Genomic DNA, 25,885 nt, shown 5'->3' on the forward strand with positions numbered 1-25,885 from the left:
GTCTTCAGAGTAGTGAAAAAATAAATTTTACCTGTATCCATGCTTTGGTTCAACTGCTGGTCACTCGTTTCTCCATCTTCACTGATGTATCCTGGAGGTGGTGTTTCTGTCAAAAAAAACAAAACGTAAAATCCACCTATTGGTTCAATGACAGGGGAAATTTCTAAGATTTAGCATGAGGGTTTTGTCCTCAAGTCTTCATGAGCTCCATGTGATACCTGAACATTGAATTAGAATTTCATTTTGCTGTCCCTTTTTCCTTCCAGTGGGACTTCAAACCCATTACTTGCCTTATTGTCTATGTAAAATGTATCATCTCTTGTATGCCAGTCAATTGCTCAAATATGTTATATAATTAACAGATAATCCTTGTTTGTTCCATTTAAGACAAGATACTTTCACTACAGTGAGTAACAATTTTGCAATTGTGATCAACAGCTTTCACATTTAGTAGAATTACAAATGAAAAAAACCATCTGGTGACTTCTTCAAAAAAAAAAAATAAAACAAAAGTGAGCTGTCTTTATGTAGTATAACCATCAGATCAGATGCCCTCCCACGCTTTATAGAAGTTGCTAGATTTAAAGGTTATTTTTCAGTTCAGTCCCCAAATCCATTTTTCTTCAATACCCAACAGTTGATTTCACTCATTAATAACTACATTATCTAACCAGTTACACTGCATAAGCTCTATTATCATTATTATTATTACTTCCAAGCGCTATTAAAATGATCACCTATTCTTTTAACTAGCTTTCTTTAAAGATGGAGTTTCACAGACCAAAGTAAACTCAGTAATAAGTTTGAAGCATTCTGATATTAGAAACTGTGTCTAATTCCACAGAAATATCTTCAAAACCCAGGAGAGGATGGTTGTTCCTTTTTACCATTCAAAACGTACTTTGTAATCCAGATAATGAGTTAACCAACTGCCTTTCAGGAAATAATTTTCTTTGAACTGGGCAAGTGTCTTTTCCTATATATTAAAGGCAAAACCTGGATTTCTTTAGTGAAAGTGTTTGAAGCAAACTATCTCTACAATCACCTTAGAATTGTCTCCAAGACATATGAGGGATTAAACACATTTAATTACATTATTACCAAACAGCAGAAATTTAAAGATAAAGCCTTTTGCTTAAGAATTAAAATTAGATTATATAAATATCATGCCTGCCTGAGATTTACAGCAATATAGTACGATCAAAAGGAAGTCAGCAAGAGGAAACTAGATTAAGTCAGTTGATTAAATAAAAACGAACCGAAAGGATTGTATATTTGGTTCATTCTGTAGAACTAGTGTGCTAAGTATCAATGTGACAAAATTAAAATGAGAATTTAAAAGGACAATTAAGGGAAATCTTTACTAGCAAGAAGTATAATGATAAAAATCATACTTGTTTTGAACATTTTTACAGAATTCATTGTGATGAAGCGGACTCCACCCATCTCCAAATCATTCATGGTAGTTAAGCCCACAGCCATGGTAAAAGGTCAATAACCATTTCCAATCCAACCCACGCCTCCTATTTCCAGTTGCTAATCTAGGCTCTTTGGCACAGATTATTTTCCGTATCTAGTCCCTGTCTGAACAGAGAAGATTTCCTCCACTGAGTACTATTAATACTGGTTTAGGGTCAGAGGTTGAACACCACCACAGCTGGAAATAAAAGCTCAAGAGCAGCATTAAAAATTCTTAGCAGAGCTTGAATGCTGCCAGAAGTTTGGACAATGCAGCTCAGCGCATCCACAACTTGAAAGGGAACATACAGCCCCAAAGGCCATCCTGCACCTTCACGAATGCCATCTTCCCAGCTGTAAGTGAAAACAACCTCTCTGTAGACCAAGTACTGACACAGTATCGTGGTGCAAAACTACCACAGCTGTTACTCTGGCCTACCACTAAAGGAAACGGTTCTCTGATGTAGGCTGTCAAGACACACAAGACTTACCAGAACCTAGCTAAGTATTCAAGATTAAGTTAGCAAGGCCAAATAAAGTAAGATGCCATGATATGACTTCAACAGGAGAGTGTCAGTGACAAAGAGAAGAAGGCAAGGTATGGTTAGCAGCATATACATTTGAATATCATGTGAATACCCACAGTCACCTTGAACAGACTTCCTGCAAAAAACTACCTAGAGTTGCTTTAGCTCATTTCCATAGCACTAGATTTTCAAATGGTGGCTTTCCAGTAAGTTGTTTACAAATGCTATCAAAAGCCCTCAGATAAGTCAAAAAAGTATACATAAATTAAGAAAGCAATACCAACTTCTAGCACTTTAAATTGCTCTTTAAAGATCTGCTGTCCATAGGAGAAAACAAATGTGGCACAAATTAAGCAGATGAGATCAAAGTAATTTAAAATTTTTTGGTGCCATTTCAATTCTTGGATACATTTAAAGAAAACACAAGCAACATCCTGTTTAAGACATGAGGATACAATTTGTACATTGCGCATATTTGACTTTCAAGGCAGTCATCTTATTCTTCAAGAGAGTCCAGATCTGGATTTACAGCTTGTTCCTAACATAGCTGCTAAACATTTATGAGAAAACTTCAGTTTTGCTTGGTTTTACACTCCAAGCAACTTCCTGAAGAGATAGGAAACAGGAAGTTGGGGCAGGAAACAAAGGTCACTGATTTTGTGTTTCAATAAGGGTACAGGCTTTCGGGTGCACTGTAGCAGATTAGTCTTGGTATTTGTTTTGGGGTGGGGAAGAGGCAAAGAGGGGGAGGAGAAATTCTTTAAGAGTTCAATATTGTTAGGTTGTTCTTTCATACTAAGACAACAAAACTGTACACACACAATAGTAACAAATACACAAAGCAGACCTTGATCGATTGCGAACTACAGATCAAAACACTTTTTAAGTCACTGGTTTGCAACTTAAAGATTTCTCCATATACTACACATGGCAAGATTGAGCAGCGGTTTACTACTCAATCTCCTATACACAGCATTTGGCAATCCCTATAGGTAAAACAGGCTTAAAGCATAAAGTGAAAGTCTACTTTGTACTCATTAGCATTCTGAATCTTAAATAAGCTATTGAAACCAAGTAAGCTATTGCAAAACCACAGCAATGCGGTTTCACACAGGCTCATGTTCTACAAACAACAGTGTTCAGGTATTTCCACTGGAATTAATACATAAAATCAACTAGATTTAGTTTAATGGTGCATCTTTCAATTAATTTGATCACTTAGGAGGATGAAGTTACCATCTCTGTTCCAGCGGCACAATGTTAAGTATACTGTTTGCGGTAGGAGTTAAGAAAATACCTGGTATGTAATTGCTCTGTGGTTCAATTCCAGCTGGAAAGTTAGTGTTTTCAGGAATGGAATGGGTATAGTCATCGAGAGGTGGAAGCTCCGTTAGAATCTCAGTGTGCCGCGGCACTAGTACGGGAGGCAAGACTAGAAAAGCAAAATTCAAAGCATTAGTAATACCCTCAAAATACACACTTCTGTGAGCTAAAAGGAAAAAAAAAAATCTAAACCATCTAACAATTTCTTAATATGTTTTGAAGTTTTCTGACTCTCAGTACTGCTAATACTGCAATTGTACTGCTAGTTAACAGAAGAATCAGATTCCCAAGGTGCCTCGAGAAGACTAATCCACATTAGCAAAGGTAAGTCATGCCTATTTTCCTTTTCATTCCGGACCATACTTAGCCAGCTGGAAACTGCTAGCAGTACTGAAGTACATTCGTAAAGATTTTTCAGTACCTTTACTACTAAGAACTTCCAGGGGATGGTATTCTGAAAAGCTATGTCTCTTAAGAGTCTTGTACTTCTGGCAAGAGAAAGCATCATCTTTCTCTATTTTTCATTTAAAACATTATACTGAACAAGTACATACAGATGTTGCTATAGAAAGTCAGAAGCAGTCTTCCTACCTGGTGTCTCCACTCTCTGGTAGTGGTAAGGGTTTACACATACTTCATCCTTTTTAAGATTAAAAGCATATTCACAGTTTTCAATTGCTTTAAGTTCATGGTGACTGTGGAGGTCTGGCCAACGCCACAAACGACAGTAAATAACATGTGGTAATCCTTTACGATGAGATACCTGTAGACGGCCATCGAGAGATCTATATGGGAAAGATGTTGAGAAGTATTTACAGACTGCATGCTGTCTCTTAATCACTCAAGCAACAGTGTACACACATCGGATGGGTAGTTTATTTATTCTCAGAATTCAGTGGACTGACACCGTTAGTGACATTTATACTCTTGTTAAAAGGCTTCAAATGTGATAAAAATGATGGTATCAAGCAGTGCCTTAACTTATTTTTGAGCTGCTCAAATTATTGCCAGTGAATATAGAGTTCATTAAAAGCCACTTTACCTCCAACCAAGTATTTAGGATGACTGCTTCATATACTTTTTTTTAAATGCAGAAGACAGTTGTTAAAAAAAAAAAATAAAATCACACACTTAATAGTCCCTTCCACTGCTAAACCTCAAGGCTTTGCTGTGGCATGGATGCTTTATGGCTTTAAGCATAAGAATTCCCACAGGACTGCAAATAAGCCTATAAGCAGTCAGCTGCCCAAGTGATCCACATGGCAGTATAACTGTAATGCAAAAAGCATGAATGCACATCTTGTAAGGGCTGTACAGTTTATCTTCTTGACTTCATCTGCCTTGCTACCAGCTGAAAACGTTTTGCTAGTTTTAAGACAGACTGCATATGCTTACACAAATGCAGATGTTTATGATTGTTATGGGATGGGAGACAAACCTCAATACACAAATCAAGTAATGTGACATGAAAAAATAAAGACCCTGTTTAGAATTTGCCCACCATTAACTACTGAAGAATTTACAAACAATTTTTTTTGTAGCTCGTATCTGAGCCAATTAGCAAGATTTAACTGAAAGCTTGTGGCATACAAAGCAGTTTAAACACTTTGTAAGATTAGGTCTAAAGAATTAAGTTTCCCAACTTTGTTAATATAAATACCAAATCACAGTAGGGCTTGCATTTAACAAGTCTTCCCATTCTTTCAATAGCACTGGCGTGAAAAAGGAATATTCCAGAATTAGAGTTTCATTGGTCAAAACATCAGCTGAGAACACTTGGATTTCTACACTGGCAAGCAAGTATTTTAAAATGCTGTACCATGAGAGGCCTAGGAAGCATCTTAATCTATTTTACAGCTAAAGCATCCCATTACAGACCCTCCAAAGCCAATCCCTCCCACAAGATTTCTATGATGCGAGAGAGGGCAGAATATTCACCTGGTTTGTTCAGAGAAGCTGTAAAGGCCTGTTGTATCCCACTGATCTATCGTGTTTGGTGTACTCAGTCCCCAAATTTCAGAGCAAGTGCTGTGCATAAATTGAAAACAAAAACAAAAAATTGATATGAATATGGAACATGGTTATTCAAAACACCATGATGTCAAACATGGAAAAATGTACAGAATACTTCCTTTCACATAGAAGATAGAGCATTGCTAGACTTGCATTTAAACTGACATCTCATGCTATATTTTCTATATGAAGGAGGCTATCAAAATGGAACACGTGATTCACGGTAAATGATAATGTTTTTAAAAGGTGAACAAGTTCTCTGGTTTTAAGTAGTCAATACAGTTGTAATGTTCCTTAAAACAGGCAAAACTTCCTCAGCCTAGCTCTTAACAAAATTCAATTTTAAAGGGTAGTTTCTGGGTTGGGTTTTTTGTTTTTGTTTGTTTTTAAACATAAGCTTGCCTAAGACTTCAAACAAAGGCCATGTGTATCTGAAACTTAACATCACAATCTAACTTTCAGGTACCATCAACTTAAGCATTAATCTCATTCTCTATGCACATACGAATTTGCTGCTTTTCCCAAAACAGGAAATTTCAGATTCTGAAGAAAAGCACATTGTAGCTGATACTTCTCACTGTTTTCTGTACTTTCCTTGATTAAACAACTAAGTATTCTTTTCCACTATATACAAAACACAGAATGTTTAACACAGCTTTACAGTATAGTATTTTAAGACTTAACTATAGAATAACAAAACTTTAATTGCTAAATCAAGCAGGAAGAAAGGAGAGACAACTAATTCTTTACCAAACTAGTTCAATGACAAGATCGCAACAGTAAAGAAAAAGGAGCCTTCAGTCATAGGCACAAACTAAAAGCAGTGGCAGATTTAAGCAAAGCAAGAAAACAGCATGGGCTTGTAAACTGGCAGCAGACTTTCAGAAGCATAAATCAATCTCAGCTCTACCATAGACTTGCTCCGTGACCGCTGAAAACTGACAGTTTGTTTTATATAAGTAACACACAACTAGACTTTGCACCTCAGAAATGAAAAGAATTTGGTTCACAAGCAACTTACATCTCCACTTCCTAATTACAAAGCCTGAAGTTTGACTGGCTGCTACATTACCTTTAAAATTAATAGCCTCTGAAAAGTTACAACAGAAGAAAAAGAATCCAAGTTCACCAAACTCCTGGTTTTAAATATAGGTATTGCAATTTAAATTTAAACTACCAAGCTTAGCTGATACAGTCACAAGTTTGGATTGAGTGCTTAAGGAAAAGGAAGTGAGGTAGGTATTTTTATTTCTTCTCCCTACACAGGGAAAATTTATCACTGTTATGAAACTAAAGAGCAGAGAGCACAGCACTGTACTTAAAACCACTCTGAGGGCTGACAGCTACCTCAATTCCACGGTGACTTTAATAAAACATAAGTGTGGGCTACCGATGAAGGGAATGAATCGTTCTTGTCCCTTTCTTGCCTGTCCCACACACCTCATTTCTAATGTCATCCCAGGGAGGCTGAAATGTCCATGCAATTGAGTGGCAACCCAAATCAATAAACTGGTTATCTGACCACAAAACATATGTGGCTGAAAATTTATGTTTTGAGAGTTACTCTTCAGCCAGATCAGTTCTTCTGTTCACTGTGGAACTATACAAGCACTACAAAGGAGGAGCAAGACTGTAACTTTGGGCAGCTGCCTACATTTATCACAAATAAAAATGTTAAAAAAAATACGGCCTTCGGCATTTTACTGATTATGGACACAAGTAGAATCTTGTACTAGATAACTTTTTGTCTAGTAGAGAGCAGCAGACAGCCACACGCGAAGGCCCATTCTCTGACATACACCCAGCTCTTCAAAAAGAGCCAATTGTCCTGAACAAGTTACATCCATCTCAGACACAGGCAGCATCACAGCTCTCCAGAAAGAGTGGGCCAAAGAGGGATGCTGACCATCACTGCATCAGCAGAGCCTGCAACCTCTCTTTTTCATATTCCTGACACACCTCCAGGACAGTGGGCTTCCAGAAGCTGTGTAAGGATTGAAATAGTTGCCCTGAAGACACACAGGCTGCTTGTGGGACACCAGGGAGCATCCCTGCACTGTACTGTGTCCTTAAATATACACCACTACTGCTGGTAAGACAGATCATCACGCACATTAAATTAGAAGAACAATCAGCAGACACAAAGCCTGCTGCATATTAATTGACACAGTCAGCTCTGATGGCTTACTACCTTTGAGCAATGGATCCTTTATACAAAGCAGTGCTCCAAAGCTGACGCTGTCATACAGATTACATGTTCCCAAAATTGTGGGGTGCATCACTGGTGTAAGCATTTGTTTCACAAGACTTTTAAAGACAGAACATACAAAAGTAAAATTTCACAGCCCTTTACAAAGCATGATGAATAGGAACAGTATTTTATATTGCTAACCTCTTCTCTCTATAAATATTCGAACTATCAAAGCTGACAGCATATTCCATAACCTACAGAAAGACACAGAGCACTCTGAAGTGACTGTGACAGAGCCATAGCTTGCAATGAAACACAGGACACCATAGAGGGAGGGCAGGCCAGGAGGTACAGAAAAAGGGATCCGTTAGAGCAAAACTGCTCCAATATTCAGCAGCTTACATGATACGCTGTCTTCCAGGATCTATGTCTGCTTAGAGCTGGGATTAATATCAATGTTTTACTGGCTCATGTACACGAGGACTATACTCCAACTCCAATAATCCAGAATCAAACACTGAAGAGCCTGCAGGAAATCATCCTGTATGATCAATAAAGTCAGCTCAACACAGCTTTCACTGTTCACTGAAAGAAATACCTGAGGAAATAAAGTGGTGTCACCACTCTCCTGCTCTCATAAAAGATCCACTGCCTAAAAGATGCAAGACTGCCCTTCCCCCCAAGTCACCCAGACAGTAAACTAGGGCTCTTAATATTCACACACACACACGCCATATCAGAATGAATTTCCTCACAACCATAAAAAGCATACTTCATACACAGCACTTCCAAGAAAGGCCACAGTGTGTTCATTCATACACAAGCAATAGCCTGATGGAGGGCAGACACGCCTGCTCATCCCAGAAAGGTGATAGCTAGAAAGAAGGTGACTGCATTCTGAAAGGTGTTTAAACAACCATTAAAACCATCTAAAAGGGAGACAGGCGGTACACACTTTTTAGTAGTACAGAATTACTGCCCCAAAATAAATAGGAGGCATTCTCCCCTAAACCTACCTTTCTCACATGCTCGTGATGTGAAGAGTCCTTCTACGCCTTAGTTCATAAAGAATTTAGAAGAATCAAGGACTAACATCTGTACTCATAAGTTAAGTCTTGTCTGGAAACATTCCCAGGCCCTGGAACATTGTCATGTACGCTAGAAAGCAGCTAGGACATTCCCCAGCACTGGGCTGTGCCAATTACTGTTCTCCCACACAATTCCCAGGTTTGTGAGCCGCATGCCATCAGGACCACTCGCACTGGGCAGTTCAGATGCAGCCACCCTGCCCTGGTAGCTAAGAGTTTAAGAGTACGGACAAGGCAGTCCTGAGCCAGTTGGCCACAGTGCCTGGGAACATTCCCAGGCACGTTTAATTTATTAGGAGAGAGGCAGCCAAGACATATCACCATTTCACCTTTAGTAAGCAGACCGCCCTCAAACTGAAGTCTAGAAGCACAGTTTGGGCTTCATGTTTTACCAAACAGGGGTTTTTGGTTTTGAAATCACTGTACACTGCAGCACTGGTAAGCCATCATTGTTTCCAAAATATAATTTGGCTCCTGCATCCAAGCTGTACTTAAATCTTTCCTGTGTAGACAGCACTTAAATATACTCCAAAATACAAGCTTAAAGCTAATATACTTCCTCTCAACAGAGCAGACACTTTCATTCCAAGGAGCAGTTTCACTGCTGTTCTCAAAACAATTTGTCTGTTGACAGAAACGAGGTCAACTATACAAAAGCTAATATTTTTATCTTTTCAACACTAGCTTAGATTAGCAAATCACCATGTTCTGTGGCCTCTAGCACTCCCAGAGCAAGCTTGCTTGAATACTAGATTGCCGCTTTTGCAGACCCCACAAAATAAGTGAATTTATTATAAAGGACTTCAGGGATATAAAGCATCAAATTGGCTCAGTTTCCCAGGTGTTTTGAAGTTCTAACAAAAGAAAACTATTTCCCAGAGAAAGGAGAAATGCTCAAAGGATACTTGCAAGGAATAACAACTACTCTTGTTACTACTACGAGATCTGAAAAGTCAAAGTTTAGCAGACATCTGGTTAAGCTGCTACACACTAAACCTGGGACAACTCAGTCCCACAATTCCTGTCTTGGGACTGACCAGAGGATTGATGTGGTGAATAAGGGGTCAGACAAATTATTACTGGGTGGAATCGAAGCTACTTCCGTCAGAGCCTTTCCCTAAGTGGAAAGGGTTGCAAGAGTTGGCGTTTCAACCTGACTTTTCATCTGCTTATAAGGAGCAGCATCTCAGATGATATTGTACAATTCTGGCAAGAATAATCTTTAATGTGGCTATCAGCATCCAACAGCACACAGTATGCCTTCACTTCTTCCATTTCATCATTTCCTTTAACAGGAAAATCTGAGTTCCAAAAAAACCCTACTCTGGGCAAGAAATCACCTAAACAGCAAAAAGCTGTAGCAATGCTTCACAATTTTGAGACAAAGTGCCAAAACTGCCTTTCTTTAGTAACACAGAAAATACTGACACACACAAGAAAAATGTGGACACAGGAAAAACCTAAGTATCAAAGATGACCAAAAGTATTTGTATTGCCTAGTCTACATATCACAGATGATGTTCCCCATCAGCATCAACAGTGCAAACTACCTTAGTGGAATAATAGTATCTGTAAGTCTAACACAAAATTGGTCTATCAAGTCCCAGTTCAAATACAGATGAATTACTGATCTGCCCATGAAGAATGGACATGGACAAACATGGTTTGTGCCACACTCATAAGTAAGCAATATGATTGCTTGCTTTAATGTATTATATCCCTATTGGAAGAATCAAAGTCCATATCAAAATCTGTAATAACCAGATATGAACTACATGGGATGAAACAGTCTAAGGTAACACGCTATAGTCACATTCAAGAGTCCAAAAATACAGATGGACATCATCTCAACTAGAACACACTGCCCAAAAATAGATTCTCATATTTGCAATATGATTAGGTGGTAAAGGACACTGACCCATCTAGGTGAAAAAAGGAACAGCATAAGGCTGAACAGGATAAGATGACCGTTGCCAACCAGCATATTAATATTAGCCTGTGACAGTACAACCTCATCTTAGTGAATACAGAAAGCCATTTGCATCCTGGCTTGCAGTGGCAGTAATTCTGAATTAGAAACTTAGGTAGTGGGAGATGCAGCTACACAGAACAATCCACAATCCCCTCACTGATGTCCAGATGCCAACTAATAAAGCCACCTCAGGTTGGTACTCAACCTAGGCTGCTTAATTAAGTTCAGTTTCTCAGCACAGTTAAAAGCCCGATGTACTGATTTGCAGATCCAAGCAAGTATGTGCAAGTAGTGTCCAAACAGTCACGACCACAGCATGAAACAAGCTGGTGCCTATGCAGGGCACTGCGCTGCACACACTCCAAGACATTCCCCAAGTACTTTCCCCAAGTGCATTTGCAAAATAGAAGATATAACCAGGGATAAAGGTGGTAGGTCTCGTCAATACTCAGTTTTATAGAGATGCTGTTTTATTTGAGGCTATAGTTGAAAGAACCCAAAGACAGCAGTTTTAAACAGTACCCTATGTGCACCAAAACTGTCACACACACATGCTTAGGCTGGTATCTGTAAATTACAGGTTGTTGCCACTATGAATTTATTACCAGTTTTTACTGAGACAGAATGAACAAAGCAACTATCCTACCATAACGCTATTTACGGTATTGGCAATGCTGCATGCTCTAGGTACTTTTTGTACTAAATGAAGTGCTTGCAACAAGTACATCAGATGAAAGCAGGCAGAACCACTTCAAAGATATTTACGTATGAAGTACCAGAAACTATACAGAAGTTGTTAAATATTGTCACAATTCATATATAACTGCAATTCCACTTTCTTCTTCAAAGTCTTGCAAAGTGGAACAGCTCTAAAGGAACTAAAAGGCACAGAGTTCAGCTGACAGCCTCCTCTTTACCTGAAGTGGTAGCACTAGAAAGACAACAAATAAAACCTGAAATGCAAATAGCATCATACTAGTCAAAGCCCATATTATACAGGATTCATTATGGAATGGTCTTGGACATTTAACTTGCTTATTTGCAAAGTATTACACTGAACCCCTAACATTTTTCCTGAATCTTTCATATCCTTCAGAATCTACAGCCACTAATAAGTTTGTAAGTCCATGTTCAAGGCAACCTTCTCCGTTTGTCTTTCTCCTGCATCTTATAATCACAAGCCTTTCTTCCACTGAATCTAATTTGTCTGTCTCTATGTTTTCTGAGGCATTTGTAGTCCTGGAGCTGTCACTGAAATGAAAAATAATTTCAGTAAACTGTGATAGCACCCCATTTACCCATTTTGAAGTGGGAGAGGAGAATGAAAGTTAGTTTTCAAATTCTAGAATTCTCATGCAAAGTCTTCCCTACAGATGTGAGCCTGACATTTGTTTTTACTCATGTCTTCACTCAAAGACTAAAGAAGAAAAATGCAAAAACAATAGAAAAGATGATGAGGTCTTCACTTGAGCTAGAGAAGTAACTTAGCACAGACACACAAACATCTTTATACCAGCCTAACATTTCTAGGACTCACTACCTTCACTGATATTTTGTCAAGGGGGCAGAAAAGAGGTGCAGAATTTGCTTCAAGAGCTACACCAAGCTATCCAAAATGTAGTTAGAGAAGTAAGAAATGGCCACTAGATTTATGGAATCCCGTTTTCTCATAACAAACAGGCAAATGCCATTGCTTTAACATTGCTCATGACTGCTTCTGTAAAATTTGTCTGAGAAAACAGGTTAAAGTCTGCAGATTGAAGATCTGTACCTTGCATACTAGCTTTTTTTTTTTTTTTTTTTTTTTTGGTAAAATCTTGCTATGTAAGATCTTAGAGCCAAGACTTCACATAGCAACATACTGCGCAGGAAACCAAGGCAGGAACACTGCTATATTCGCTTAGGCTCTCGTTCATCACTGGTATAGCTAGATTGAAGTTGCATTCCTGTGAAGACACTGTCCATCACACTCCACTGATAGTAACTTTGAGGAAAGGATCAATTAATTGATGGATGAAAGAACAGAATCCTTCCTCTCATACCAGTTATCTTCTTCCTGATGCAACTGGGGATCAAGAACAGCTGGGAGGGAGATATACCAAACCTTTGGAACTAACTCAGAGAGGGTCTCGAAGACAACAGTAATAGGAAAGACTGATTTGAAAGGCTTAGGTGTAATATAGATGAAATGAAGTTAGCAATTAAAAAAGTCCATTGGCTTACATACAGTATTGTATTCAGCACAGATGACAGTTCCTACCAAATCTGCCTGATCATGGTTTCCTTAACTCTGGATTTCAAATGAAAATACATGTAGATGCTTTTATATTCTGACTTGACAGTCCTTTCTATATACTTGGAATTAGCGTTTCTCCCTATTACAGCCCAAAATGACTATGTACCAGCCAGTAGCAATGCTAATTATATTACCTGTCTTTGCAAACAGCACCTCAGCTAGCTGTATAGCCAGTTGTCTGAACAAAAGCTTACTGTAAAATGTAGCTTGGCTAGCCTCTAAGTGTCTCAACTACTGAAATGCGTGTTGCTCATGGTTTCTTTTCCCCACGCTGGGGCTGGCAGGGAAAAGGTTATTTGCACTATGCTCACTTAGAAAACATTAGAGATCTGCAATAACAATGCAAATGTTAAGTTTCATGAGATATCAACCCTAATTCTCTTTGAATCTTACATCATTTTGCATCCCTGCAAGTAAAAAGATCGGTCAGTTCTGCATCTCCATCATCCCATATTACAGTGACAAAATGTCATCTACTCACTAAAATGTACATAACCAGGCATACACATTCATCAAATGGCATGACTCAAAGCTACAGCAGTTCATTCCTGCTTGTGAATGATGTCAAGTAACACAGAGGTCCTGATCTCATTTTCTTGCAACAGAAAATGTAAAGATTCAGTAATTCAGTATGAAATAATGATTTTTCTTCCAAGCAGCTGCTAGAGGGATGAGCTAGTATCTTAACCGATGCTGAATACAAAGCACAAGTGTGAATTCTTCTTAAAAATTATTTACACAGATCTGCAGTGGCACTCATCCTTAAGTGGAGCTGGACAAGATTCTTCCATGAAGACCATTCTGTGATAGACACTGGGGTAGAAAAGCAGACCCTTAGGAAAATTCTGTTAAAGGGTAGTATTAGCAACCAGAGTAAATTGATATTAAATGGATATTTACGTGTTATAAGTACAGGTGGGCAGTTAGTTTGCTAATGGATTCTCCCATTCTTCAAAGGAGAAACAGAGCCTGTTAAGTCTAGGAAAAGGATATTAAGTAATGTCTAAAAGAGCCCTGGACTCCAGAAAATAAAGCTCCTACAGAACTGAAAGCAGAGGTTTCTCTCTCAGCACAATCTCAACAAAACAATAGTAAAACTGGCAGCTGGGGCACTCAGCTCCCACAATTTTAAGTGCTTCCCCAACCGTCTCCAACCCCTTAGATTTACTTTTATTTAAGCAATTGGTCTTATATACGTAACAAAAAGCTTGGTCTTCCCTATCCTCCAGAATCCAAAAGCAGACCTTTTTCTTCGAGCCTATGCAACACAAAGATTACTTGCCCAGAACAGTAACTGTACCTTCTTTTCCTACCTCCCTCCTCCCCACATACGCATTCAGGACATACTACATCCAAGGAAGAAATCTTTATGTATGTGCATATTTAGTGGAATATAAACCAGCAACCATTACACAACTTCTCAGAATCAAAACCCTTTTACGAATAAAGTTTACATAGAATTTTACACAGTACATTCAAAATCACTACATCAAATACAAAATGCAGCATCTGAACTGAGGAAAATGACTTAAGTAACCTTCCTTATAAATGGATGTATGCTAAAAAATTAACACATCAAAATAGCCAGAAAAGCAGGAGGCACAGGATACAATTAACCTCTCTAACACTGTGGGAAAAGAAAAAAGTCATTGAACAACTCCCATTTACTTCAGCTTAAACTTTAAGGATGTCCACAGGGGACGCAAAAGTGGAACGTGAGGTACAAAAGATACTCTGTTATAGCCTAACATCCGAGCCGCCCATTGCTCATTTCAGGGCCAGCAGCTAGTTTCTTCCAGTTTTGCAGAGTGCCAGGCCAACAAGTCATCTTGATAAACAGTATATGCTTCTGTTGCCTTTTCTAAAGGCACACTTCTTCCTGGTCACATGTGCAACAAACTGCCTACAAAGGCAAAAATACAGATTTAAGGTGGGCCTCTTCAAAGCACTTTATCCTCCCCCCTTCTCCCAAATCCTGACATGCTGCCCCGTGCTGTCAGACAAAATAGTACAGCCAACAACAGCGTTACCTTTATTTTTCTTTCGATGCTAGGAGATGCTGGAAGGATAGCACCTCAAAGTTCAAGAGCAATTTTTCCAGGATGCCATGGAAACCAAGCAGAAGTAAAATATTTATTGCTTTTCTTGTTGTCCATATGGTCTGTTCAGATGCAGATTCTATCAAGGAGTCTTTACTCTCTGTTCAAAGTTAGGTGGAGAGCAGCCTGCAAACTTGTAAGCTTCTAAACGGCAAGGTCAAGCAGTGCAGAGATGGCGTTCAGGACTGAGAAATAAAAGGCATGCAATACAGCTCAGCCTCACTCAAGAGTCAGCAGGGAGCTGGCCACAAGTCTTACGCTCAGAGACTGAACACAGGGAGCATGCAAAAGCAGCCTATGGAAATCATGAGCTAACAGCTTTACTGGGAAACTTGCCCTACAGTTCCCTGCTCTCAACATAACATCACAGCTTTCAGCAGCTGCAATTTGTATCTCACAAACTCTGAAGCAGTCTTAATGGAGATAAGATGAACCGCAACACAGATTTACTCCCCCCCAATCATATGTTCAAAAAAAGCCATCAAAACCAGTGACTTTTAGATGCCCTGCATCTAGTGAGGATGACAAGCGTACAATAGCATTCACAATGGCAGCTCCCCAGAGACTAACCAGGTGGGAGCGGGGCGCGGGGGGGAAGATTGACAAAAAAAAACCCAAACCAACAACAATGAAGAAAAAAAGATGATCATGTGGACCCACAAGCTCTGAGGATGTGGATGTTTGTACTTTAAGATGGCATTCTTGAAATAACTTGGAATTCCTACACCGCTTTCATTTGTTACACTATTCTATCCAATAAAGGTTTTCTGATTGCTGTGTTGTTTTGCAGTTTCTCACAGTATCTTTAGAAATATAAATACAGCACTGCAACTGGGATAGAAGTTTCCAAGTTTGAAACTCCCATAGCTGAAAGTACCATGTTCGTTACACATCTGAGCAAATTAATATTGAAGAGAAGTTATCTGTATTTCATCTGAGAATACCACACCGGAAAACATCTTCAGACTTTCTGACAAAAGCTTTCCAGAGAACACAAGACCACCACCTCCTGGAAGAAATAAAGGATCAAAACACAATTATCGGAGTAAAGGAAGCATAACCAGGAACACATGCTCCAAAAATGTCCATTTAGGAAAAGAATCAGAGCTCCGTGTAGCTAGTGAGATGTTGCACCACATCATGTAGCAGGCAGCTATGAAGCAAGTATGTTCAGCAACTCAGTCTAGCTGAGAAATCACCATCTGTCCTCCACTCTCATTATACCATGCCTATGAAAATAGTTGATCAAGTAATTCCTTCCTAATATTTAAATTACCACTAAAATGCTCCAACTAAATAGACAGATGACCAGCACAGTCTTCCAGACCAGCAACAATGTCAAGCTGTTAAATACCTTTCTTTTACTTACAAGTTACATAAGGAATGAAGAACCCAACAGATTCATCTCAATTTCACTTCACACCACACATGGTTACTTTTTCTTTTTTTCTGTTTTGTATTAGTAAGCAATATCATGCAGTGGGTTAAGATGACACCAAATGCAATTTCACAGATTAACGCTCTGCATCATCCTTAACAGGCCTAAACAGAATCAGAACTATCAAAGGACAAAGTACCTTTATAGGAAGACATGTCCATCACAATACTGGCTGATCTATCCACAACAAATTGGTTTGTTAACAGCTGATAGCAATCGTACTTTCAAAAGACATAAACAGAGCTCAGCATACACATTTCAGGACTAGCACCAGACAGACATTAAAAAATGACCTTTATCTCAAGTTCTCTAACCACTATTAGTCATAGTAGGTACAGTAAAAGCTTTTCCCACAAGCTAAGAGGTACAGCTACCAAGGGCTAAGTCAAATAATTTTTCTCAAGTACTCCGTCATCTTCCAAGTGGGTGAGCGGCTGATGCTACTGCATGAGTGGGCTGTTTTGCAACTGATGGACAGCTGAAAAAAGATGTGACATTTTGATTAACCTTCTCAAACTAGTGGGTATTTGGGGTAGTGAGGGGGAGGGATTAGCTTTGCAAGACATTTATCTTGTCCACGTTCCTTGAAAAATATGTGAACTTGGCAAAAAGATTACTCTTAGAACAACAGTTACAGGATCTTTTAATATCTCATTTCAAACTGAAGCTGTCTCTGGACAGCTTTCCCCTATGAATTACACACCCATCTCGAGAAACCCAGGAAGACGAATGAACACAGGATATATAATGTAAAGTCCTCAATGCAGGGAAGCCACTAAAGCCAGAATGACCCCTGTTGCAGCCCAAGCCACGTATACCTAGCAGAAAATTGGTGAAACAGAGAATACACTGAACTTGATCCATATCCCAAACAAGAGACTATCTCTAAAGATGAGGGATATGAAAATTCAAAGAAACATCAAGTATTATATAACTAAGGCATGCAGTGATTCTGTCCTGGGTGGGGGGCAGTGAGTGAGTGGCTGCGGGGTGCTTAGTTACTGGCTGGGGCTAAACCACGACAGTTTCCTATAACATGTTTCAAATGAAGTTAAGGTTTGAGCCATAGAGGAAGCTTCCCCAAGCAACGTACTGGTGAAGAGAACTGAATGGTACTTGTGCTGTGACTGTTGTATTATTTTGCTAAATAAGTAAATACAAAAATTAAGTCCATATTTTATGAGAAATGTTAAAGAAAATTCACAACTAGCAAGGAAGCCATAAAAAGGCTTGAAGAGTTTCATTGTTCGGATACAAGAAAGCAGTATTTTATTTTTAAAATTAACTTGGTGTGTTTGCTGAGAGATTATATTGCCTTATGTGCTTCGCAAAGGCAAAATCAAGAAAGCAACTTAATAGTCAAGGTGCCTAACTACAGGCCTCTGCTTTCCTCAGGCCCAGAACAGAATACAGGACCCCATATTAGATACTACTGACAGAACATTCTGAGTATGCAGGGGACACCCTTAGAACAAGAATAAAAATCTGAGCATCACTGCCTAGAGCTAGACAGAAATGACGTGTTAAGATCACAGACAAGTCCTGAAGTCTTCGGCATCTTGCTCACGATCCACACCCAGAACACGCATCTGAAGATGATGCCCACAAGCGCTCTTGCCTCACATGTAATTGCTTAACAGTTAAAGCACTTTCCCAGGACATTCAACAGTTTCCTTTCCTCACTCCACCTAACAGGAGTCAACCCTGATCTACCACCATCTGCCCTCTGCTGACGTGGCAGTTGCCCTGCTCGCTCTCTGTCCTATTGCAGCCATAAAGATGAGAGTTTCAAAGGCTTGAGGAACATTAGCATTCAAGTAAACGGTTACGTGGCTTCTCACTGCAAGGAGAGCTGCTTAAATCCTTCTTGGAATGTCTGTGGTTATAGGCCAAAACACTGAAGGGTTCCCACATGATTAACAAACACACTGACACTGGGCTCCAGTAAAAACGTCTTCCTATCGTTCAACACACTATTACAGCATTTTTAAAATGGCTACCACCAATGCAGCTTGCAACAGGCACAATCACTTTAGTAGGCCTTCTGTCCTCCTACTATATGCATCTAATTGAGGCATACAGGGGACAGCAAAACATTGATTTTTGGTTACTAACTGTGCTTAGACAAGGCATCAGTCTGCAAGACAGGTACACGGGAAATATGCAGAACATCAGACGCTCAAAATTAAATACAAAGGAACTAAAAAGGTATGTTCATACAAGCTTTGTGGAATTCATTGCAATGGAGACACTTGAATTCTTTCCCTGATATAGACGTTAAGTTTATATTCAAATTCCCCCTGCTATAACAGAAGGGGAGATTTATTACAGAAAGACAGTAAAGAACTATCAATAAGCTTTGGTAATTGGAGGCTGCGCTGCTGTAGGCTTACACAAACACAGCAACGGTCAGAAGGCAGTCTTGGAAAATGTAGTTGGGAGTCCATGACACTAACATTTGAGTTACCTACTAAAGAGAAAAGACTTTTTCAACCAAACACCCGAGTCTCAAACACCGTTTCAAACAACTTTCCCTGCCACAAAGCTGCAAGATTCCACATCGGTTGATATCAGTCTTTCTTCGTGTTCAAAATTTCAAAACTACAGCATGAGTTAAAATTATTACAAATATCAACAGAGGAACTTGACTTGAAGCCTCCCACAAAACTAAGAGGAAGTGAAGACCAGTTCTGGGATGTAACTCACCAATTAACAGTAACTTTGAAATTCTGCAATTAAGCAAAACTCAGTTTGCTGCTTTTGCATCAGGCTTCTCTCTATCCAGTACCTAAGAAAAGATAACCAAAACATCCAAGGAAATGGTCAGTTTACCTGACCTGACCTTTACAGGCAAATGCTCCAAATGAAAGCTTTCCATTCTTAACCTATTGAAACTTGCTTGTATGTTTCAGAAAAAAAAAAGCCACAATTTGGGGGATCTTTTCTGAACAAATGCTGAAGTCAGATTACTGTGCAGCAGTTGTCCAAGGGGATTTCCCCAATCTCATTGTTCTTCTGCCAATTTTGAAGCATATGCAGCGAGATGTGAACTTATTCCAGCTCTCGATTGTTCTCTTGTATCCTGCCGGTCTGCTTTAAACAATGCAGCATGACAGAAGCCAACGAAAGCTGTTCATGATGAGACTACAGCATTGTATACAGTAAATTTTAGAAGTTTTCCACCAATCAGCACTGCAACCAAGCCAGAGTATGTGAACAGAAACAAATAGTAAACAAGACATGGGAAATTACTTTTATTAAATTAGCAGGTGTAGATTACAAGCAGGATTAAATCAGTAGGGAGCCCGTTAACTGGCTATTTGTGTTCAAAGCTGCAGCAGTAAAAGAACTGTTGTTTATCCTATAAATTCTTCCTAGACTAACAGCCTGAGCTATGCAATTGGGAAGTCTTTCCTGTAAAATTGCTCTGGTTGTCATAAAACATTCACACTAGTAAAAATAGCACTCAGGTGTTTTGTTACAGTACCAAGAAAACTAAATTGGCTGACTTCTACAAAAGAAGAATATAATGAGGAGAAGAATCTTTGCCACACTGAATAGCTCGCCTGATATAAAGACACTAATCACCACAGTAAGCCAGAGAATAATTTAGCATTGACTTGAGCTGACTAAAGCCCGGATTCCTTTATTGGAGGAAAAATAAGTACTATTTATGAGATAATTTAGGGCTCAATATTGACAAAGCACAGTCAACATATTCTTCTTGAGTGACCAACATGTCTTCTTAATGGTAGCATGAAGTGTCAGATACAGATATTATTCTTCCTAGTTAGAGCTTTGTACTGGGATCCACTGAGCAGGTAAGTCACTACAGCAATCACAAGTAGCTATTTTTCATTTGCTTAAAATTCAACAGCTCCAGTATTAGTTGTTAACCTAACAAACAACTAATGGCAGATAAAAATCAAGCAAGTTTTAACACTTATTTTTGATTCTGACTCTTCCTGCTTCTTACCGTTAAGGCAATCCTAATGAGAAGCAACAGTAACTTGAAGATAAAGAACTTCCAAAAATTCCAACAACTCATCACCCCCAAATTTGCTTTCCACATCACTGATACTCCAATGGGAACAATGCCTTAAACTTACACTCCCTAACCAAATAATACAGCTTATACCAGTGAGGTGAAGAAGTGGCATTATCACACACCTTACAAAAATTAATCTCCATTTATAGACTGAAAAATGACAGCAAATTAAAACTTATAAGGTTACCTGGGAAAAAGCAGCAGAGCCAATGTCAGAATCCACATCCCCCAAGCCTTTATCCAGTGCTCCAGTTTGTATGCAATACAGTCCCCAAAATTCAACAGTTTTTCCTCCTGACTCGAGAGGCAAGCTCCTTTGAATTATGCAGCATTTTGCTATTGGCTAAGTATCTTGCATATTTATATTTTTACATGTTGACCTACCTCAAATGACATACCAATACTTTCTGCCTGGCATACCAACTCTGTAACAAATTATGTGGGTAAGTCACGTGGCTTCCTGAATTGCACGAGCTTAAAACGGGCAGCCCTAAGTATCTTTGTTTAATACTCTAAGACTTCCTTTTTCAGGATGACATCAATATTGTAAGATGCTGTAACCTGAACTATGTCTACACTAAAGCTTAACCTTAGTTACAGCAATTCAGTCCTCAACATCAGCCACAGCCATGCAACAAACCAAGTTAACAGTTATGTTTTAGTATTTTTAATAAAACCTCAATTACACTTGAACACAATCACTACTCTTAATTTCAATCAACACTGTGTTAGAAGGCTAGAAAACTTAAGATTTCAAATTCACCTTCTAAAGAATGACCTACCTACACTAAAGCAAGGCCCCAACTGCTGTAATACGCAGTGTCTGGGCTGTGCCTTACTGATGCACGTATTTTCTTCTGTGTACAGGTATCAGGAATAAGGTCTTGCTGCCAAGTGTCCATTCAAGTACGAAGTGTTGGTAGAGGAAAAAATATGCTATCAGAAAAAAAAAAAAGCATTACCTTATGCTCATATTAATCCTGCATCCTACCCTACAGATCAAATACACCGATGCTATGAATCGGAGAAAGCAAACAAAATTTAACTTTGGGCTATAATGTGGAAGTTATATAGAAAGGGTTAAGGAAAGAGGGAATGACAATATTTAACTTCTTGGCTTACTCCGCTTTGACCATTCAGTGCACTCTGTCACACCCCCATCCATGATGGCTCCTCTCAATAAACAAGACCTCAAGACAGTGTTGACCAGTTCACAAAGCATTTTGAGTAAGAAATGCTCCAAGCACTGTTTTCAGAGCCAAGCTTCAAAAAGGCATTTATTTAAAGTCAGTTTCTGAAGACAAGCACAACAGAAGTTGTACAGTTATCCAGCTCCTTCCCTGAGTAAGCATTTAAAAAAATATATATATAATTCAGGAATACTAATGCCAGACAAGCTGATATTTCCATATGGTTAGTTTGTCTGAACAGACTTATTTTTCTTTCACCAGCTTAAAAGAAATCGAGAAATTTGTGAGTGACCACCAGTTATCTTATTTTTAAGTTTAGTTTTGTAGTTAAAGGAAATGCATAAGAGTAGTTTTCAAACAGATGCAGGTAGTACCACCAACACTGCCTTACTGATTGCTAACCTGAAGTTTAGAAGATAAGCTTCATAGAGACATGAAGTCAAACTTCACATGAATTTTTATTTCCCATCACATGTCCATGCAGCATCTAAAGGTGTTCTGCAACCTAGAGTGTGAACATGTCATTTTATACATATGTAATTAGGGCCAGCATCCTTTTATGTATAATCACACCACCCTGAACATTTAGAAACTAAGAACTGGACCCATTTATCTTTGGAGAGGAGATGGTCTTGGAAAACCAGGTGCCAGCTTCTGCCACCCCAGCTCTGAGAAGGGCTCCAAGGAAATTAGTGCAATCTCTCAGAGCACTTTTGTTCTCTCTCTACACACTAATCCAGACTGCACAATACAGCACCACAGAACATGGACCAGTTGAAAGCTGCCATCATAAAATTATTGAAAAAAACCTCTCAACACAGATTAGAAGACTGCAAACCATCAGAAAAACACCTCTAAACTCAACTGCTTTGCACTTGCCACTTTTGCAACAACAGATTGTTTTTCCTGCAGGATGATCTTTCCACATTTTATGTTCAGGCTATGCAGGTGGACTCTATTCACCTGGCAAGCAGCTGCCTGTCTGTTTTCTAGGCTTGAAATTCAGGCTGCACAACACTGTTTACTTAGAGGAAGTCAGGAAGCTACACAGCAAGCTGCTGGAGGAGTACGTACGCATGGGGCCAACTCTGACGTGAAGAGATGTCACACACAACAGGAAGCCACTGCAAAGCACACCGTCATTCTGTCCTTAGTGCCCTGCGGAGGCCAGAGCCTTGTCGACACACTTAGAAAGCACCAAGAACTTCCTTTAGTCTTTTACAGAGAATGTAGAGACAACATTCAAGTCCCACCATAATTATGGGACGGAGAAGAACAAGGGCAATTTGATCCTCCTGCTACACCTTTCCAGTGAACGCATCCAAAGTCTTCACAGCACCAGCTATCACAAGGAGGATCAGGGGATTTTGAAGCTAATCACAGCCAACACTCCCCAAAATCTCAGCCATCTCTTGCCATATTTCCAGGAAAGATCTCTTTGGCTTTGTTCTAAAGCATTATTTTTATTGAAATTCCAACCAGAAAAAAGCAGAGGGGGGCTCTGCTTCATCCTTAGTAATCCTGTCATGAGAAAAAGGAGTCAGCTTATCAACAAACAATTTACAAGCATGCTCTTCCTGTAATCTCAGCAATAAAAATGGTACTTTAGTGTATTCTGATGTACTGTCTTAAATATCTATACCTATTTTAGAAAGCTTATGATGTTCAGCTATAGTCTTCAAACACTTACAGAACCAATTTACATCTAAGTGAATGCATCCAGACTGAAATACGGTATATGGTCTGAGGACGTTCTTTATACATAGCAGTTCTCAACTTGTGAGCTATGATTAAGAATCAGTGTCCATCCCCATCTTGAATAGTGAATTATCCCAGCTCTGCTACAAACAGACAGTGCCAAGTTCTGTTTCTGCAAAAACAGACTTCACCTCTGTCTGGATAGCAATATTATTTTAGGATCTAGTGTGCCAATCCAACTGCCTGCTGTTGTCCTCTTAGCTGTCCTGCTCATAGCTTAGCAGCAGATGTTGGGAACTCTCCTAAAACAGTTTCCAGAGGAACCTTCCCCACCCCCCAGCGTAATTGTTGCAATCACCCATCTCCTATGGCTTTAACCTGAGGAGGAACAAAGGAATTTCTGTATTGCTATCCTCTGAAGTAACCTATTTTGGGGAAAGATCTTAAAGCTTGAAAACAATCTATTCTAGAAGCCACATTAGCTTGACAACTCTGCTCTACTAGTGATCAAAAGCATCCTTAAAACTAGGTTACTGCATGCAGCTATGTGATCACTTTCCTGAGAAATATTCCCAAGGAATTCAAAAAACATGCTAACTGGTAGCACAGGTTATATTCAAGAAAAACACAGTTTATATTTTTTTCTTGAATATAACCTGTGCTACCAGTTAGCATGTAAAGGTGTCCTTTACACCTAAATTAGAAATTACTTTTTACTCAGTTATGTGAAGAAAAAGGCATCAAAATGTCATAATTTTGAAAGACTTGTTTGCTTTCAAACAGCAGTTCCAAGCCAGCTGTCCCATCTTTAAACAGGTCTCTTCCCTGCCCAGTTTACTTCTGCTGGTAACTCCTTTGTAGACACTTTGATCAGCACTAATAAGTTCCATGTATGGAGGCTCATGTTAACTAATAAAAAGAGCCAGCCTTGAAAAAGAAATTTTAACATGTGCCGTAAGCTATGCCTAGGCTGCTTGTCTTATCCATAGTGCTAACTCACTGCAGGGAATGAAGAAAGGGCTGCAGGACAAGCAAGCAAAGGAATAACACTAGCATAATAGAGAAATTCATAGTTGCTTTAGAGAATTTCGACTATGTCAAATGGTCCTGCCTTCACATGTTTGATGAACTTTCACCAGATTCTGCAGTTTTAAATATCTGAACTCTTGTAGGATACATCAGAAATACAACAAAATTAAGATGTACTGGATTTATTTCCTGGACACTGTAAGCAATATAAGTAAAGAAGTCAAGTGTCAATAGCATTAGTCACTTTAACATCAAGAGCAGCCTTTCAGGCTCAGAAGTCACATAGAAAAGAAACTCGTGGATATGTAGATTTTTGCTTCACAAAAAAACCCACGAAACATTACAGCCTTCAGAAGCAGTCAATATATACTACTACATTTTTACTTTAAGGAAAAAATATTAAAAAGGTATTCTGAACGCAATGCTTAAATACCACCACCATGCTATTTCCCCAGGAGAATCAGGGTGGGATTGGTTCCACGACAGCAGTTTAAAAAGTTAACCAACTTTCACCATTGACTCAAGTGAAAGATATGCAACAGGTATGGCTTCAAAATATTACCATTTCATCCTAACAAGCTCAAAGAAACACCAGTGTTAGTGAAGTTGGTCAGTAAGTGGCTCCTAATTTCAATGCCAGCCGACCACTTCACTTGCAGCTGTCTGCTTTGCATTCCCAACACTCCCTCACAATCTTCCATATTCCCAAACCCATGGAATCCATTGCAGCATTTCTTTGCCTCTGGATGGTACAAAAATTCAGAATTCATCTCATATGTGAAACAAAAGCTAGGTGCTTCAGAAGTCTTACTGTTGACTGTAAATTCCACAAATCAGCTACTTTCTTCAAAAAACAATGTCAGGATTTGAGCCCCTCTCGCTATCTCTCTCACTTAAGTCAGAATCAGGAGGCTGCAGAAAACAAAGCAAAAATAAGCTTCTGAAAACCAGGAAACATAGCACAGGGATGCTATCTTCATGTTAAGCAAGAAGGACAGAGGGCACATGTAAGACTACATTTTCCACATAATTATTGAACCGTTAAGCAAGAAAAAACATTTTTCAGATAATACCTTCTAAAACTCCAATGGCACAGCAGACTGGAAAGCAAGGGTTGACAGGGGCATGAGCCTTCTCTCTGCACTGGAAGCAACTGCTGCATTTCTCCTAAGACTTTAAAGCACTTGCATGGTACTAGCACCCCAGCAAAGAATCTCTGAATTAGGACTTCAGGAAGTTGGTCTTAAAACCTTACTTCAGCCAGTAATCTGCCAGATCACTTTTCATCAACATTCAACACGGCTTTGGTTGTGCGCTATTGTTTCCTCTAACATAAAGCAGTGATAAAATTTACTTCCTCTACAGAAACTCAGGATTTCCCATTAAAGCTAAGATTCAAGCGTTACGTACTGTTTCACACATAGTATCAAAAGCAAGTTTACGAATAACAATATAACCACTACTATTAATGTCAACATAAAAATTATCTGTTCAAGAAGAAAATAAGTTATCAAT

General features: G+C 39.0%; 1 protein-coding gene across 6 annotated transcripts in view; it reads right to left on the minus strand.

Annotated features, from left to right (window-relative positions):
* SMAD2 (SMAD family member 2) overlaps window positions 1-25,885 on the minus strand; it is a 53,130-nt gene that overhangs the window by 10,320 nt on the left and 16,925 nt on the right. For 3 of the 6 annotated variants that reach the window (XM_030004743.2, XM_041120843.1, XM_041120844.1), the window contains 4 exons: window positions 5,247-5,336; window positions 3,900-4,093; window positions 3,283-3,417; window positions 32-106 (listed from right to left, as the gene is read on the minus strand). In XM_030004743.2, coding sequence (XP_029860603.1) covers window positions 32-106; window positions 3,283-3,417; window positions 3,900-4,093; window positions 5,247-5,336 — 494 coding nt within the window. Of the gene's footprint in view, window positions 1-31; window positions 107-3,282; window positions 3,418-3,899; window positions 4,094-5,246; window positions 5,337-20,640; window positions 20,896-25,885 lie in introns of those variants that run through there. The other 3 variants (XM_030004748.2, XM_030004749.2, XM_041120845.1) reach the window with 3 other exon arrangements.

This window comes from Aquila chrysaetos, chromosome Z (assembly GCF_900496995.4).
Source record: "Aquila chrysaetos chrysaetos chromosome Z, bAquChr1.4, whole genome shotgun sequence".
Taxonomy (NCBI): Eukaryota; Metazoa; Chordata; class Aves; order Accipitriformes; family Accipitridae; genus Aquila; species Aquila chrysaetos.